The sequence below is a fragment of the Amblyomma americanum genome, chromosome 10, assembly GCF_052857255.1.
Source record: "Amblyomma americanum isolate KBUSLIRL-KWMA chromosome 10, ASM5285725v1, whole genome shotgun sequence".
NCBI lineage: Eukaryota > Metazoa > Arthropoda > Arachnida > Ixodida > Ixodidae > Amblyomma > Amblyomma americanum.
Window position 1 is genome coordinate 14,631,988 of NC_135506.1, and position 16,336 is coordinate 14,648,323.

Here is a 16,336-nt window from a genome sequence, read left to right on the forward strand (position 1 = left end):
GGCGCTCCATCCAAGGCGCGCCTACTCCTCTCTGCAACGGTCAGGGCCCTGCTGGCCAGGCATGGCTATTCGGACAGCATACGAAACATTCAGGAAACGGACATGATCCCAGTGAGCTGCGTGGAACATTCTCGGTCCAGCCGGAACATGCACCCGGAACTGCACAAGGAGCGCAGGGAAGAAAGAGTCAGGGCCCTGGGAAAACGCCTAGTTGGAAGGACACACATGGTCTACTTAGGCGCCTCCAGCTACCGAGACAACAGAGCGGCAGTAACCTCAGTGGTCAACCCCCTTCATCGCAAGATCGCCAACGTCACTGTCAGCTACAACCCAATGAACTCGGAGGAAGTCGTCATTGTCCTTGCGATGGCCGAAGGCTCGAGCAAGGCCACTCGCTACACAGTAGCCACGGACTGCTAAGCTGCCTGCCAGAAATACCTTAGGGGTACGATCAGCAGGCCAGCCCGCCAATTCCTGTGGCAAGGCCCTATAGCTGATACTGGCGAGCATCAACTTATACGGACATCGCCTGGCTGGGAACTGCGCGGTGGATACCGCAGCTCGAGGAGACATTATCCGAGTTGTAGGTGTAGTGGTACATTCGAACAACATCGAGGGTGGAGGATGGCCCTAGCTCCGCCTTACAAAAGAACAGGCAACCGCTTGGAGGTGGCTCCAAACACTTACCTCAATTTGCAAATACTAAGCAACCTGCCCGCTCTGCGGTGAGGAGGGAGTCGGTCCCCTGTGATCACACCACATGATAGCGTATTCACGTGACGTCATCCGCAAGGGGCGCTAGCGGCCGGCGCGGCATTCGCCATGTTGGTGGTCGCGCGCGCGGCCACCGCAACCAGCAGCAGCATTTAACTCGTTGGTGATCTGTATTTCGCGTCTCGTCGCAGATATTTTTTGTCCGACCCGTGAAACCACGTGACTGAGTGAATACGCCGTGAACTGCGCGAGAAAGGAAAGAGCAGGCACGCTGAAAAGGCTCTACTTTGTGAAAACGTCGACCCGTAGGAATGTGGCGAGGTGTGCGACGTAGTACAGGACTGCTGTTGCGCGTTGAATTCACCGATATCGAAACCGTGCTGAGGGTGCCGACGGCCGAAGTGCCGTTTTTGGAGAGGCGAGTAATTCGAAGTGCCAGTTCGCTTAGCTGAAGCTTGTCGACCCTATCTGCTGAAAGTGACTTGTTAATACTGAATCTAGCAGAATCGCTGTCCGGAGCCCTCCACTACGGCACCTCTTTTCCTTTCTTCTTCCACTCCCTCCTTTATCCCTTCCCTTACGGCGCGGTTCAGGTGTCCAACGATATATGAGACAGATACTGCGCCATTCCCTTGCCCTAAAAACCAATTATTATTAAGAATCGCTGCACAGTACTTTGCAGCGAACCGGCCTAGATCCCAGGTCTTGTGCATTCGAAGCAGTGCTACGTTGCTACAATCAAAACTGCATACTCGCTAGGTCTGCCGTTGGTGCTGCAAGCGCATGAAAGAATTTACTCGACCGCCCTATAGCGTAAATAAGGCAGCTGTGACGATTTGCCTTTCCTCTGAAACAGCGTCTGTGGAGCTTCAGCAATTCGCGGACTAGAGCCACTGGAAATACGAGTTTCTGCGGCGTTAGTTTTGAAATTTGGTTAATCATGAGCCGTTTATCCACGACGCGTCTTGCATGAGTAGCAGGCAGTTATCAATTGATACTAAAAACTGGAAGTCAGGTATATTCTTGTGCGCAGTTTTGCTGCCGAGTTGGGGCATAGGGTGGTCGCCTAAGTGAAACACTATACAGGCAGCTCGGTTACTATATCATAATAATAATAATTGTTTTTTTGGGGGAAAGGAAATGGCGCAGTATCTGTCTCATATATCGTTGGACACCTGAACCGCGCCGTATGGGAAGGGATAAGGGAGGGAGTGAAAGAAGAAAGGAATAGGTTCCGTAGTGGAGGGCTCCGGATTAATTTCGACCACCTGGGGATCTTTAACGTGCACTGACATCGCACAGCACACGGGCGCCTTAGCGTTTTTCCTCCATAAAAACGCAGCCGCCGCGGTCGGGTTCGAAGCCGGGAACTCCGGCTCAGTAGTCGAGCGCCCTAACCACTGAGCCACCGCGGCGGGTTACTATATCATGGCACAGAATTCTGCTGCAAACTTGATGCGCACGAAGCGTTCCACAAAGAGAAGTAGACGTTGACGCATTTAACAACGTGCACAGGCACGTGGGTACCTCACGGCGTACCCGACACTGCGCGAGCTGGCGTGAAGTGACCGCCAACGTGGCGCGCTAGCCGCGACGACGCTCGCGCAGTCTGGTAGCGCCGCCTCAGTGAATACCTCCTATATCTATATCCCTCCTCCACGCGCGCATGCGCGAATCAGCGCAGCACACTGACTGTAGACCAAACTCGTTACTCTCTGCTGTAGACGCCCGTGCCGTGGGACGCGCGCACTAAAACATAAGGGACCGACTAGGAGCGAAGCAAAAAACGGGGGGAGGGTACGGCTTCACAAGCACTAGACTTGCGAAGGCTGGCTGCGTGACGTCACGCTCTAGCGAATTTTTTCTCCCATGCATCTAGCACAAGCTACTGCTGTGCGACCCGCGGCAACGACCGTGCATTCCAAACAATTTCTAACCCGCCGCCGAGTTACGGCGCACTGGATAGCATCTGGCAAGAAAATTGGTTTTTGAGGAAAGGAAATGGCACAGTATTTGTCTCGCGTCCCTCGGTGGAAACCCGAACCGCGCCTTACGGGAAGGTGGGAGTGGAGAGGAGCCATAGTGGTCTCCGGAATAGTCTTGACCACCTGGGGATCTTTTAAGCGCACAGACTCCGTACAGCACACAGGCCTTTTTTTGTTTCGCCTCCATCCAAACGCGTAAGCAAAAATTAAAATGGACTAGCTCAGCTAATCCAGGATATACGAAGCGAAAGACGTGGGCGTTCGCTGTGTTCATTGGCATTGGCGTTGACAATGTTCTAGACGGCGACGGCTTTAAAAAAGCAAGGGCGCATAACAGGGTCCCTGGATATGCGGACGCCTCATTCGTGCTTTGATACGTGGCGGTGGTGAGATGTGGCCTGAATGCATTAGCCGACAGCGTTGTGGCTGACATGCGGCACTGCAGCAAACTGCTAGGCCGCAGCGTTCATTTGGCGACGAATCTCTCGCGATCAGCCATTAACTGCATGCCACCACCCAGGGTGGGCGCGTTGCCTATCCAGTGTGCGGAACGCAATCAAAGCAGGCTTTTGCAGTTGGGCACCAACGCCACTACATGAAAGCGAGACTGAGGTCTCCACTGGCCCATGGAGCCAGTTGTGCGCCTTGCTTTTCGTGAAAATGTATGGCCTTTGCAAAGGTGTCGACGCCAATGAACTGTATGAACGCCTCAGCTCACTTGTTTTGTTTTTGAAGAAAGGAAATGGCACAGTAACCTCCTCACATATCTCGGTGGACACCGCCCTAAAGGAAGGGATAAAGGAGGGAGGGAAAGAAGAGAGAGAAAACATTAGATTTTGAAGAAAGGGCGGCGCGCTGGCTGCGGAGGAACGCATGTGGCTCCTTGCTACTAGTGGCGCATGCGCAGTAGTGACTAGGGAGCGCGAGAGAAATTCCGCAAATTAGTCGGCCATTGGCTGAAAACAATCACATGTGGGACATGCAGCCGCGGTCAGGTACAGTGTTTCGAAAGTGTACTTAGCAGCAGCCGCCATCTGTCGCAAGCATGAACAGCACATGCGCAGTAAATTCTGGCAGTTTGTTTTCAACCAGTGGATGCGGAGACGGATTCTATTCCTTCAGCGGCATAGTAGTGCTTTCACATCTCAGCGTCAGTTTTTAAAAGGAGATTTTGGCTCTAAAGCATCTTGAAATGCAACCTGAAAGGCAACAAACCCATGGGAGACTGAATTAGTTGCAAAGTGTTCATCCTGTGTTATTAGCACACTTAATTGTGGTCTTAACCGTCCTCATACATTTATTTGCCTTCAGGTGGCACTGCTTAACCAGAAGCTAAGGTACTAACGTTGGGGAGACGAAATCATGCCATCTGGCAACACATGGAAAGAGCAGTGAACTAATCTCCAGCAGCTAATTTTTTAACAGCGTGCGTGCTGTGTAACTTCATTTCCTTGTCCTCTCATCTTTGCTACGCTATGAATTGAAGAACTGTCGCCTTCAAAGTCATCAAATTCTGTCAAAATTCCTTTTGCTTAGGTCGTGAGCAACGTGATGGCTGCAGGACAGCACACGGAAACAAGACAAACTCCCGCACAATTTGGGCTGGTTCAACGGGCACAGTGAGCACGTCACAAAACTCTTCATCTTCAGGGGAAGTACATCACAAAGCAGGTGCATTTGGAACGTCTCTATTTCTCACACACAGGTACAGGGCACGGGAGGGGTGCATAGTTCCAGGGCGCAGCATGGCGCGGCATCATATCAGGCATCACACCGACACCACGGTCCCCAACAACCAGAGAGCGTACACAGAGAAACACAGCGGCTTTCCTGGCAAGTCCAATGTCAAAACAGCTCCTTCGAGCAGAGTGGTTGGCCGCCTGAGAATCACTTCAGGAACTCCCTTGCATGGGGAAGCAAGGGCGTCCAGATTGTAGGGGCAAGAAAACCACACGCGCACACTTGGTGCCGCTGGTACCGCTGTGCACGATGATGCCAGGGGCGCTCGGCGGTGGTGGTGACTGTCTCTTGGCAGCAAGCCACTCTGAGATTTCCCGAAGGAGGAGTAATGACGGCGACCCTTGAACGTGTCGCCTTCAAAGTCATCAGATTCTGTCAAAATTCCTTTTGCTTGCAAGTTGCTTAGGTCGTGAGCAACATGATGGCTGCAGGACAGCACACGGAAACAAGACAAACTCCCGCACAATTTGGGCTGGTTCAACGGGCACAGTGAGCATCGTTGGCCCGGCAAAGAACAACACTTTCAAAGCAAAACGGTGTGGTGAAATCTCTCTTCTGGGGGGACCCCTCTCTCTTCTGGGCGCTGTTCGATGGAAGCGAGTCTTCCGCTGCCACTTGGAACAGAAGGCCCGGTGCAAACAAGGCTCTCCCTTGTCTGTCCAAGAGAGAGGACGGCCAAGCCTGTTGTCCGAGACTTGCTGGACGCGAGGAAGGGACAAAAACATAAACAAAACAAAAACAATAAACCGCAGGGGAAGAGCAAAGCCAGGAACCGGGCATGGTGCCAGTGCTCGCTCCAAGAGCCAGAGAGGGTGGAGTGCTGACGCCTTACTCGAGCCGCAGCAGTTCCACGTCAAAGGTGAGCACGGCATTTGGTGGGATGGTACAATGTAGTCAAGGAGGCAACGACAAGGCCTTGCATTTGGTGCGTTTGGCAAGAACTTTGCTCTCACAGACCGATAAGACTCAAGAAGGCAGTGGTAAATGCCCCACAATGGAGGCCCTCCAATATGTGGCATTGCCATATTGTCACAATATCAGGGCCAAGCTGATTGACCATGCCATTACAAGAATGGGCTGATGTTAGTATTTAGCTGGAAGGCCGCCTCTGAGGTATATTCACCACTGCCTCTAAACGAAGTTTTCAAGTTACACCCAACTATACACGTGTCATCATCATCGCAGAGTTAATAACAGACGTATGCACGTGAATAACATACCACATATAAAATTATTGGTGTTCTGTTATGACAACCTAAGCTCCAACAAATGCTTTATCGTTTGGTGGATTGTTTTCCTGGCAAATAATCAAGTCCTCTTAGAAATGCTACAAACGTCTCAGATGGTAATTAAGAGAGCGCTCTAAGGTGTTAACTGTCAATGAGCCTGCCTAGCCCATACCTAATGCTCTAATGACAAGAAGGCATTCAATGCAGGGCATAAAATGCAGCCCAGTTCACTGAGAATGCTAATGGCACCAGCTGTGGTAACGTCAAGATACGTGCTGCATTTCAACCCAACACCTGCCACCTGCATGCCTGCTAAAGCAGCAAAAACCTTCATCGCATAGCTACACAGAGCTGAGACATACTCACCAGCAAGGTTTCTCAAAGGTCAGCAGCACGATGTGCACCTCTATGCAACTTCCTCCTTAGAACAACAAACCTTGCCTGCTACTTCCCTTAGAAAGAACAACTTCTAATAAGATAACAGCCTGTACAACCACCTACTTCTCTAAGGATTCCCCACACATTCTCAGCACACTGCAACCCTGCCTCTTCGAATGCTCCTGTTTGGGTAACCAACAAGGCTGCACCAGTTCATTAAGGACTGACCCCCTATTACCCCAGCCACCACAGAGACCATCCAAGGATATATGCCAGGGTGGCCCATTGATCCATAGGCGTAATCTGGCGAGCAGACCAGCTTGGCTCGCTGGCCCACACTCATCTGCGTAAAACAAAAAAAAAAAGAAAGGCAGGGAATTAACTTAATCACTGCATAAAGGCCCTTTCTGCATGCACAAGTGCACAGAGTGAGACTCAATCACTGCATAAAGGCCCTTTCTGCATGCACAAGCGCACAGAGTGAGTGAACAATTGCTTGTTGATAAAAGAAATAGAGCAGTATAATTCACACCTCCAAAAAAATGACACTGGTGCAAAGCAAACCAACTACAAGTGCCCTTTTGAGCTACACCAGGAGTGCTTCCACACAGTAAAACACTGTACTGTGATGAACTTTAATTTGCGCTGACATTGCACAGCGCACAAGCAATTTTGTATTTTTCATCCCATCGAAACAAGGCCGCTGTGGCCTGGACTGAATCTATGACAACACTGAATACAATAATCTAAGCGGCTAAGCGGGGTCCTCTGAGTAAATATGTTCATATTTTCATGAAATCCTGATTGTATGATTCTAACCCTGGTGGCATGTGACACGCAGGTGTATAACGGCAAAGGTCTCTATGGCAGCCAAACATGTTTTAACCATGGAAATGATGCCACCAGTTCATTCAAAAAATGAGCTGCAGTTAACAGGCAGCCATAGATTTCACTACACCTGAAAATGGGTGCCCTAAACTTGTGCCTTTAGGAAATGCACGTTTTGTTTTCTTGCATTCAAACTCTTTTCTTAAAAAAATAGGTTTCCTTCACACACACCAACTTCTGTACTTATTGCATCCCTACCCACAAAACACTACAATTCATTGCAGGCATAAACACACCTGCAGTGGCACTTCAGAACTTCACTTGCAAAGACTTTAGTTCCTTTCACGGCTAAAATTAAGCACCCACAGATGTCAAAGCTACCACCGAACTAAGAACATGGTATACAAGGTGCCGGTATATACAAGCATGAAAATGAACATAATGCTAGTTGATAAACAATAAGACAATTCACAAAACCTGCCTCTCTACAGCATGTGGCGGAATGCTATCAACGAAGTGGTGTTGTTTGCAGTTTCAAGCAGAAAAACATGCAAGAATAAACCCCAAACAGTAGTGAACTAGAATAATTCAATCATAACAAGGTCACAGCCTACTGCAGGAAGAAAACACCTCGATTACTGCCACAGCCACACAATGCTGCCGACACAACAGGAAATGTGAGCACTGCGCGTGAAAAGCCGTCGTTTCCGCTCATGCTTGATGAAGCCAGGGCAGCACCATAAGGCACGCCCTTGATTGGCTGGGTCACGCTTGATGAACACAGCTCTGCCATGCACAACTATATGCACATTAGCAATGCACCAATAGGCACAATATCTACCACTGCACCTGAGACTGTTTTGCGGTGTGTGAATATGTGCACCGCTTGCTTGTGCAGGCTGGCGACCTTCAGGTTGTACACACACGCGGCAAGGCGTTGCCAGGGGCTATTCGTCTTGTACTGAACAGCAAGGCAATCAACTTTTTTTGTGAAGAAAAGAAACAACAGACATTTCTATAGTAAAAATGGCAGCGTAGTATCCACCAAGATTTTAAACGAAAACCCAATGTTTCAGAACCAAACTGGTTTCTTCATCGCAGCGGGCAGTTCACAGTGCAGCTCTGAATGGTCACGTCCGATAAATAGCCTGAGCTGGTTTCAAAATGTCAGGCTCTCAATAAAAATCTAGGTCGGATACAATGACCCCATTTAGCCTATAAGTTAAACCCAAACCAGACGAGCCATTCTGTTATGTTTTTACGCATTATTTACAGTAACGAAGCTCAAGTGAGATTCCTCGCGAACTTTTAAGTCTCAGAAGAATTAAATTTGCCTGCGAAACACAGTACCTTAACTGACACACCTAAAATCGGGCCAAACAAAGTGGAAGAAACTACAGTAGCCATGCAGAGTTATTTAGCAAGTGTTCTTGATCCTAGCAAGCAGGAAAAAAACAAAGATCCAATAACTCATAGACTACTAAAGCTAAGAGAGCCAGAACTTCAGAGCCTGACAATGTTTCAACCTTTTTCAGCTTACAACAGCGAGCACTACATTTCTATACTAGTACCTGCTAGCTCCAGCTAGCCTAACCATGTCCTCTGCAGTGTTACAGTGTCACGCTTTCAGACAACATAAGCTACAGGTATTGCCACACCTTGTGGAGCCTAGAGCACTTACTAACTTAATATAAACCATTAACTTTATGCCCATACCTAAACTGCATTTCTAGCCCATTACTGTTCCTTGCTGCCGTTTCAGTTTCTTTCACTTTCAGCATTCTTTCTTCTGATGCTTACATGTGCACTTGTGTGTAGCTGTATTTTCAGCCTTGCTTGTATTTTGTGCTACATGCACTAATGTTTTTCAGCCCCTCTCCTCTATAATCCTTCCTGTAAGCCATAAGACTACTAATAAATAACTAAATATCAGGGTAACATATTTGATTTCAAGTTGGTCAAATTACATCTTTACGCCCGCTCCCTACAAAGAAATGGGCAACTCTGCAACGCAGTTCAGCGTGCGTCCATTCATCCACAACAACCAAGAGAGCGAATGGCTAACCTGGGCGACACCCTCGTCCCAGCCACGGATCACTTCCCCCTTGCCAATGCGGAACTTGAAGGGCTTGCCCCTGTCCCGCGACGAGTCAAACTTGGAACCGTCAGCCAGGGTGCCTGCACGGAGCACGCAACACGGCATCACTTTCGAGTCTTGAGGGAGCTGAATCGGCAAAGGAAATGGGCCAACTGATGCACTGCACCTTAGTGAAGGTACAGAGTGCACACTCTATAGGTATGCACACTGGGTAAGAAAACATGCGGTGCACTGACAACCATGCTGTGCAGGCAGCATACAAAAAGATACAAAAAGCTATGTGCACAATACTGGACACAAGCAGAATGATCCCGTACCCCCAATCTGCATACCGCTAAGATGCTGCTCCTCCTTCACTAAAAAGTAGACGTAGCAGGCGCACAACATTCACAGCACTCTTCTTGCATGTTCCCAGATTCTCCAACCTACACTTACACAATTCCACTGCAGCCTGCAATAGCTCCAAGTCTGCATGCACAGTTTTTTGTATAACCCGCGGAAACAAGGCTCACAAGCTCTCACAACACAGCAAAAGGTATATTTCTGGGTGCACAGACCCCTAAATAAACGTGCCGTGGAAATTGCTACAACAGCACTTCGAATAACTAACAGAGTAGACGTTCACATAAAGTTCACAGGTAGTGGAACTAGCTCAGGAATGTCCAATCCTAGTTAGCTATTGCTGTTATGAGCATGGCAGTCAATGTGTGCGGTGCCCCTGGAACAAGGGCATACTGAGAAATGATGCCACGAAACAAAAAAAACCTCACTGCCTCCTGTGCCTTCTATAGGCAAGCAGCTGAGGCTTTTTTTTTTTCACGCTGGCGTTTTGTTTATATCTATGTGTCTTACAATAAACCAGTGTGCGATCCTTACGTGGGGCCAAGATACCCTCACAACAAGAAAGAGGACACTAAAGCAAGGCTAGGTGGGCCATCCCAGAAGTGAGGTATTGTGCAGATTTAGGTTCAGTTACACATAACAAGAATGACTTCAATACTTCAAGACGATGATTAAAACAAACCTTTACCTTAAAACAAACAAAAAAAACCTTACCTGTATAATGCACCACCACTGTCTGGCCTGCCTTGGGGAATGTCTGGCCTGCACAAGTAACGAGATACAGTCGAGTCACACACAAGCAAAAGGCTGAACTAGCACTATTTCCCTGCTGAATGACATTTATTTGCAGAAAAGAAAAATAAACACAGCCCCTTCTCAAGCTATCAGCATTAGAATTCAACTACTCGTGATCTGAACGCCTAAAGGTTTCCGATTAGGCTTTACGTCACGCCAAGTTTCTAATTTTAGTGCCCAGTGCGGGATGCTCAAATGGGCGTGCCCCCAGCACTCTTAAAACTTAATAATTCCGTCAAGTCGGCGGCGCAACATTTTCAAGTGCGGCTATTTCGGGCCTGTGAACGCACCGCAGCCTTTTCCAGCACTCCATGACAACCGATCCGACAACACGCACGGTATTTCGCCAACTAAGATGTTGACATACCTACAGGCAGCGAACTAAGGCCGTTTGAGCTTTCAAATTATCACAGTTGTTCTCTCTCTCTTGCAAAAGCCACTCGGCCATTCATGTCGCTGATCGTAACGCTAGCAAAGCAGAACCGAGTATACCACCGGTTCTCAAGCCCTCCGCCATGGTCACGGAAATGCCAACGCTCATCCAACTATCACAGCAGGAGTACGAGTTAATATAGCACCACTCAAACACGCGAAGGGTATTTTCTTTTATAATATTTTTGCCACAGATGTGTTAGATTCATCGGCAACAGCGCCTGCCATCAAAGCGATCCGTTCGTTGTCCCCTTAACAAGGTATGATCGCAACTACAGCTCGTCTGCTCCGAGCGCTTCAAGCATGCCACGACCTGCGTCAGAGTCAGATCGTGAGGAAAAAAAATCCACAAACAGCGCTACGAAGTGTGCTTTTCCGTACGAGAACGCTGCAACTGCCCTGGCAATTCAAGCGGCACAATGGAATCCAACGTGCCTATGCATGGGAAATGCATTGTCCAACCCGCTGTCACGCGATACGCGCTAAGGGACCCAGTACCCTTCCACACGCTAGGCACCTAACGCCGCATTTTCCCGAATGCCTGCCATTTGTCGCGATCGCCGGTACACCAACCGGCAGAACCCTGGTTGGGGCCCCCCTGGCTCCCCAAACCGGTAACAGTGTGCAGCTGCCTCAAAGCCTGATGCTCCGCAGAGCGTGTATTGAAGATGTGTGAAAGCAAGAAATCGTAGGACCGGTCGCAGAGACGATCGGCTCGATACGTGAGCGCCTCGACGGCGGTTCCATTGGGCGGGCCAGGCCTCGTGGCGTCCCCCGCAGCCGCAAGCGCCATGTTGGCGTCGCAGCACAACTCGCCGGCAGCCGCAAGCACTCACCGTCGCCGGGAGAAATGGTCTGCACTTCAACGCCCATGCTGACGCGGAAGGATTCACTCGAGCGCGAGCACTACGAAGACTGCGCGGAACGCCGATAAGGGCCACAAGCGGTCAGCGGCCAGCTGCTGCCCCAAGCCAAGCTGAGAATGCGGTGGCGTAGTGAACCAATCAACAGGCGCGGAACGCAAAGTGCATAGAGTAATGCACACGAGAATGCACTCACTGGCTTCGAGCTGCACTTCATGTTCATCCCTCTACAATTTCTTCGGTTATACGGATGGCGCTACAGTCGCTAGTGATAAATTTTGTAGAAAAATCTCTAGGAACCCGCCCGCGGTAGCCGCGTTTTGATGGGGGCAAAATGCAAAGGCGCCCGTGTGCTGTGCGGTGTCAGTGCGGTTAAAGATCCCCAGGTGGTCGAAAGTATTACGGAGCCTTCCACTACAGCACCTCTTTCTTCTTTGACTCCTTCCTTTATCCCCTCTCTTACGGGGCGGTTCAGGTGTCCGCCGAAATGCGAGACAGATACTGCGCCATTTCCTTTCCCCAAAAACCAATTTTTTTCTTTTTTCAGAAATGTGCCAAAAGGATCAGCAGGCGCCTCGAAAGGTTGACTGCGTATTAAACAAAAACTTCAAAGCGTATTCTTTATAAAATGATTACTGCCCCAAGGCACAAATCGGATTAATACTTCCGTGAAAATAGCCTTTAGTAAAGAATGAGGACCAAAAATTTGAAAGCTCCTTCTCTGTTTGTCAAGGTTGACCAATACAAGACAGTAAAATGGGCAGTAAAATCTAATATAGCCAATAGTTGATGTCCGCAGAACGTTGTCCTGTGTTGCAGTTAGTTCGTGGGTGCTCAGGTGTAGAAAATTTTTTGAAGCATTATCCAGATTCCTATCTGACTCAGTTCATAACAAGTGGATCTCTTCAATGTGCTTACAAATTCAAAATCCAGATTTGTATACACAGCACACACACTCTATTGTGCTGAACTATCTATGTAAGGTGCTGAAAGTATCATGATCATCAGCCTGACCACGCCCACTGCAGGGCAAAAGCCTCTCCCATGTGTCTCCAATTAACCCTGTCCTTAGCCAGCTCGAATATACAAAACCAGATCAATGTAGTGAAATAATAAAATTGAAGCTACTATGCGCTAATTAAATTCAGTAATATGAGCGTGGAAATGGTACTCATATACTTTTCTATCTCTAAACTAACCAGGAAGAGCATATTATGCATGTGTGAATTTCTACCCATATTTGGTACAGAAGAAGAAAAAGCCCATCATACTCTAAATATTTACAGCAGGATACAAATTAAAAAACAGCAGTAGGTAACAATGGGTCATGGTTTGTGGCATCCTATAGTACTCTGCCGACCAATTACAACAGTGAACAAAATCAGATAAACTTAATGACATGAAGACAAAGAGGTCGGCCAGAAAGATTGAGATCTGGCCTGCTACTCTGCGCTGGGGAAGGGGAGGAGAAGAAAGAGGGTTCTGTTGGGTGACGATGTGATGAGAAGAGAGATGAGAGTATGAACACACACATTTGCTGGCACCACAACTGTGACCAAACAAGCCAGAAGCATCAAGATTCTAGAGCTTATAATTTTGTCTCTTGTTTAAGTAATAAGAAAAGCTTTAACAACGGTCTACTTTCTGCCACAGACGAATTCTGTTTGGCAGTCCTGAATGCGGGTGGAGCTACACTGCAGGCTTTAGCTGTATCCAGCTACAGTCAAGCAGCATAATGTGTCATGTCTGCCATATGTACTAGGTACATTGTGATCAAATTCGCTACTCAAGCAGATACTGCAACCCCAGAAAAGTTTTCTCACCCCACCATGTCTTTGTGGACATTCGCCACATTGCTCCCGAAATGAATACTTAAATTGAAAAACACTATAAGTAGGATACTACTTAAAAACAAAGCACTTTGCAACAACCCATGATCTGTGCAGTGGTTGTTACTCTGCTGACCAATCACAACAGTAAACAAAATCAGCTTTTCGTTGATAGACTATATCAAACAAGCCGAAGGCATCAAAATTCTTTAGCTTCTAATTTAGCCCAGTGGTTAGGTTTTTTTAGGTAACAAGAAAAGCTTTAACAGAAAATTCCTTTTGGCACGGGAGAGTTCAGTGTGGCAGTCATTGCAGACTTAAGTTGTGCCCGCGTTTAGCAAAAATGTAGGTCAGATCAAGACAGAATTTTGTAAACTGTGCTTCAAGGTACTTTCAAACAAACAGAACAGGCAATGCATGCCCTATCAACTGTCTTAAAGGGCCCCAGAAAGGGGCTCTTAATAAAGTTGCAATATGTTGGGATGTTAAAAGAGGCCACTTCATAATTATCCTCCAGCAAGAATTATTTTAATCCGTTTTGTGGAAGCTGAGTTATATGCAAACTAAGTTTGAACTTCGGCGTCCATTCCCCTCTCCTCTCACACGTTAAAATGGCTGCGCTCCTCCGCCGGCCCCACCCACTCGGCCCCTCCCATACCTCCGCTGGCTGCGGCATGCGCGGATTGGCCGCGGCCGTGGTAGCGCGTGACATCTGAAAGAATTTGGCACTGTGAACCAATGATAACCCCCGGCTGCTGACATCACTTGCACGACGTGACGTCGTATGCCAGGTTTCACGTGAAAGCCCGGCACCGCACGTCGCCGCGAGGTGCAAAAGCGGGAATTTTTAAAAATGTATTGTAAATTTCCTGCTTGCTTTTGAGGTCACGTACGCGGCATGGACACTCGGTGGCCTGTACTCTACATAGTGCAAGCATTTTAAAGCCAAGCCAAACACCCCTCTCTGTGGCCCTTTAACCACACGATAAACTGGGCACAGTTCTGCTGATGCACAGAACACACGGCAAGAGCAAGAAACGTTCATGTTTATTAAATACTACCAGCATTGGCAAAGTAACATGTTCTCACCATGCTTGGCACAGGGGAACAGAAATTCCATGGTCATTTCTGTGGTCCATAATGAATCCTCGACACACACGTGGCAGGCATGCCACAAAGCTGAAAGCCTCAGAGACCAAATGTGCGGACGAACTTTACAAGATGGGAACGTGAAAATTTTTTCCAAGAGTTTCGGCAGCCGCCGTTTCCTCTATGTTCAGGTGAGTGATGAACCGCAGACGACGTTGCAGGGCTGGTCGCAGGTTGCGGATGCTTCTCTCGATTTCAGTCTTGATGGAATCGCCGGTGAACATGTACTTGATGTGGTACCTGCACCGCGTTCTGGTCAAGGACAAAATCAGAATGTAAAGAGGCAACTTTTCTGAGAGGCTCATGCAGAAATTTTGAAATATGCACCTATAAGAAGACTGTTGGCATGTGTTTTCGTTTTTCATAACTTTCATGGCTATATATACTGGGATCTACACGAGGCATATATACTAAAGAAATCACAATCGGTAGGGTTTAAGACTTATACACTTATTCGTGCCTTTATCACGAGCTTGATAAAACTATGCTTTTGGCGCTGCAGTCTGCGAAAAGCAATGTTTAAAAGTTGTTACCGCTCTATTGAGCAAATCTGAGCCAATCTGGAAGAGATGCCTTGATTTGACACACCGAACCAAACCTAGTCACAAGTTACAGGCATTAAAACATTCATGTGCATAAAAGCGACAGGAAATCAGCATACTGCTAACAGTATGAAAAAAATATTTTCACTATAAATGAGGAGCATACAGGTGCAAAAGCAAATGTGTTAACTTAAAAAATAAAAATGTAGAATAGAAAAAAAAATTTGTGAAACATAACACGGAAAAAAAAATGACGTACACACACGATCACAGACAAAAGTGTCCACGATATGTGAGCAACTACTGAAGCCGATAACTACATGCTGTTTGTTGCCCTCAGCTATCACGAATAAAGTGGCGGCCAAAAACTCCCTCTTTTGGAAAACAGCCAGTGGCAAACAAGGTGAAGGAATAAGTTCTGTACGGTATCCACTGTCGATAAATAACACTGCAATTCTGGTGATGCTATAATGAACTGCTGGTGGTAATTACCTATTATATTAAATTAAGTATGTATTATACACTTAGTACTTCTAGCTGCAGCGCTTCTGTGAAGGCTGCAGGCAAAAATAATGACACTGATGCAAATGTAGTAGTTGCAAATATCTGAGAAAAGGATACAAGAGGTCGGTGATCTGATCAATGTAGTTCAGCTGCTCACAGTGCTTATCGACACTTTCCAGCATTTCATACAATTCCATTGTGATCTGGAAAGAAAAAGCAAAGATTGTACACAAACGATGTGGCTTCACCAGGATGAGCGTGCAAAAAAAAAAAAATTAGCTTGTACCCTTTGGTGCACAGCAACCATTGCTGTCACTGACAGTGAACGGCAAACACTATTGCCACGAGTCCGAAGATTCAGAGAAAAAAAAAAAATGAAATCAACTGAGTTTGAAAGGAATTCAGTTTTGATGTGAGATCCATGTTCACCATAAGCCGCACTATACTCTTCACCTCAGTTATAACCTGAAGTTAAGAAGAAAACCTCCAGTTATCTATCAAAATTCATTTAGACCACAAGCGAAGCTTCGTTAGTAAAGAACAGAATAATCAGCTGGCATGTTTAAAACTACTGACATGTTCAATTACCAAGAGGTGACTGTACCTCACTTTGGGGTGGCAAAGAGTTCGCTTTAACTACCGCAATGCGCACTGATAAACCCGATTAAAAAGACGAGGAGAGATATAGGGCGTGCACACTGACGTCCATGACGTTGCGCGACCTCTCGTTGCCCATGCGCTGGAAGAATGGTGCCACCAGATGGCACAGAAAGAGGAACTGCTCTTCTGTCTTCACCGCAGGCTTGAACCGGTCACGCATGATCCTGAGAAACAGGAACACTGGGTACTTTAGAGGTGGAAGGAATCATATGTACATATCCAAGATATGTGTTACACTCCCCCCATAT

The 16,336-nt window shown here is 47.5% G+C and overlaps 2 protein-coding genes across 3 annotated transcripts in view; both read right to left on the reverse strand.

The window, feature by feature from the left end:
• Positions 1 to 4,371: 4,371 nt before the first annotated feature.
• Positions 4,372 to 11,551, reverse strand: Fkbp12 (peptidyl-prolyl cis-trans isomerase Fkbp12). Of its 2 annotated transcripts, XM_077640159.1 has the most exons (5): positions 11,378 to 11,551; positions 10,029 to 10,076; positions 8,940 to 9,052; positions 6,316 to 6,389; positions 4,372 to 5,322 (listed from the first exon to the last, which is right to left on the reverse strand). In XM_077640159.1, exons 1-5 carry the CDS (start codon positions 11,412 to 11,414, stop codon positions 5,268 to 5,270), a joined length of 327 nt encoding a protein of 108 aa, XP_077496285.1. In that variant the 5' UTR covers positions 11,415 to 11,551; the 3' UTR covers positions 4,372 to 5,267. The 2 variants fall into 2 exon arrangements, with proteins under 2 accessions (XP_077496285.1, XP_077496284.1); XM_077640158.1 differs by lacking the exon at positions 4,372 to 5,322 and having other exon boundaries at positions 6,180 to 6,389.
• Positions 11,552 to 14,261: 2,710 nt separating this feature from the next.
• MED23 (mediator complex subunit 23) overlaps positions 14,262 to 16,336 on the reverse strand; it is a 42,660-nt gene continuing 40,585 nt past the window's right edge. Inside the window, exons 31-33 of the mRNA XM_077640157.1 lie at positions 16,132 to 16,252; positions 15,546 to 15,631; positions 14,262 to 14,622 (exon numbers count right to left, since the gene is read on the reverse strand). Of these exons, the coding sequence (XP_077496283.1) occupies positions 14,448 to 14,622; positions 15,546 to 15,631; positions 16,132 to 16,252 (382 nt within the window). The 3' untranslated portion in view covers positions 14,262 to 14,447. The remainder of the gene's footprint in view (positions 14,623 to 15,545; positions 15,632 to 16,131; positions 16,253 to 16,336) is intronic.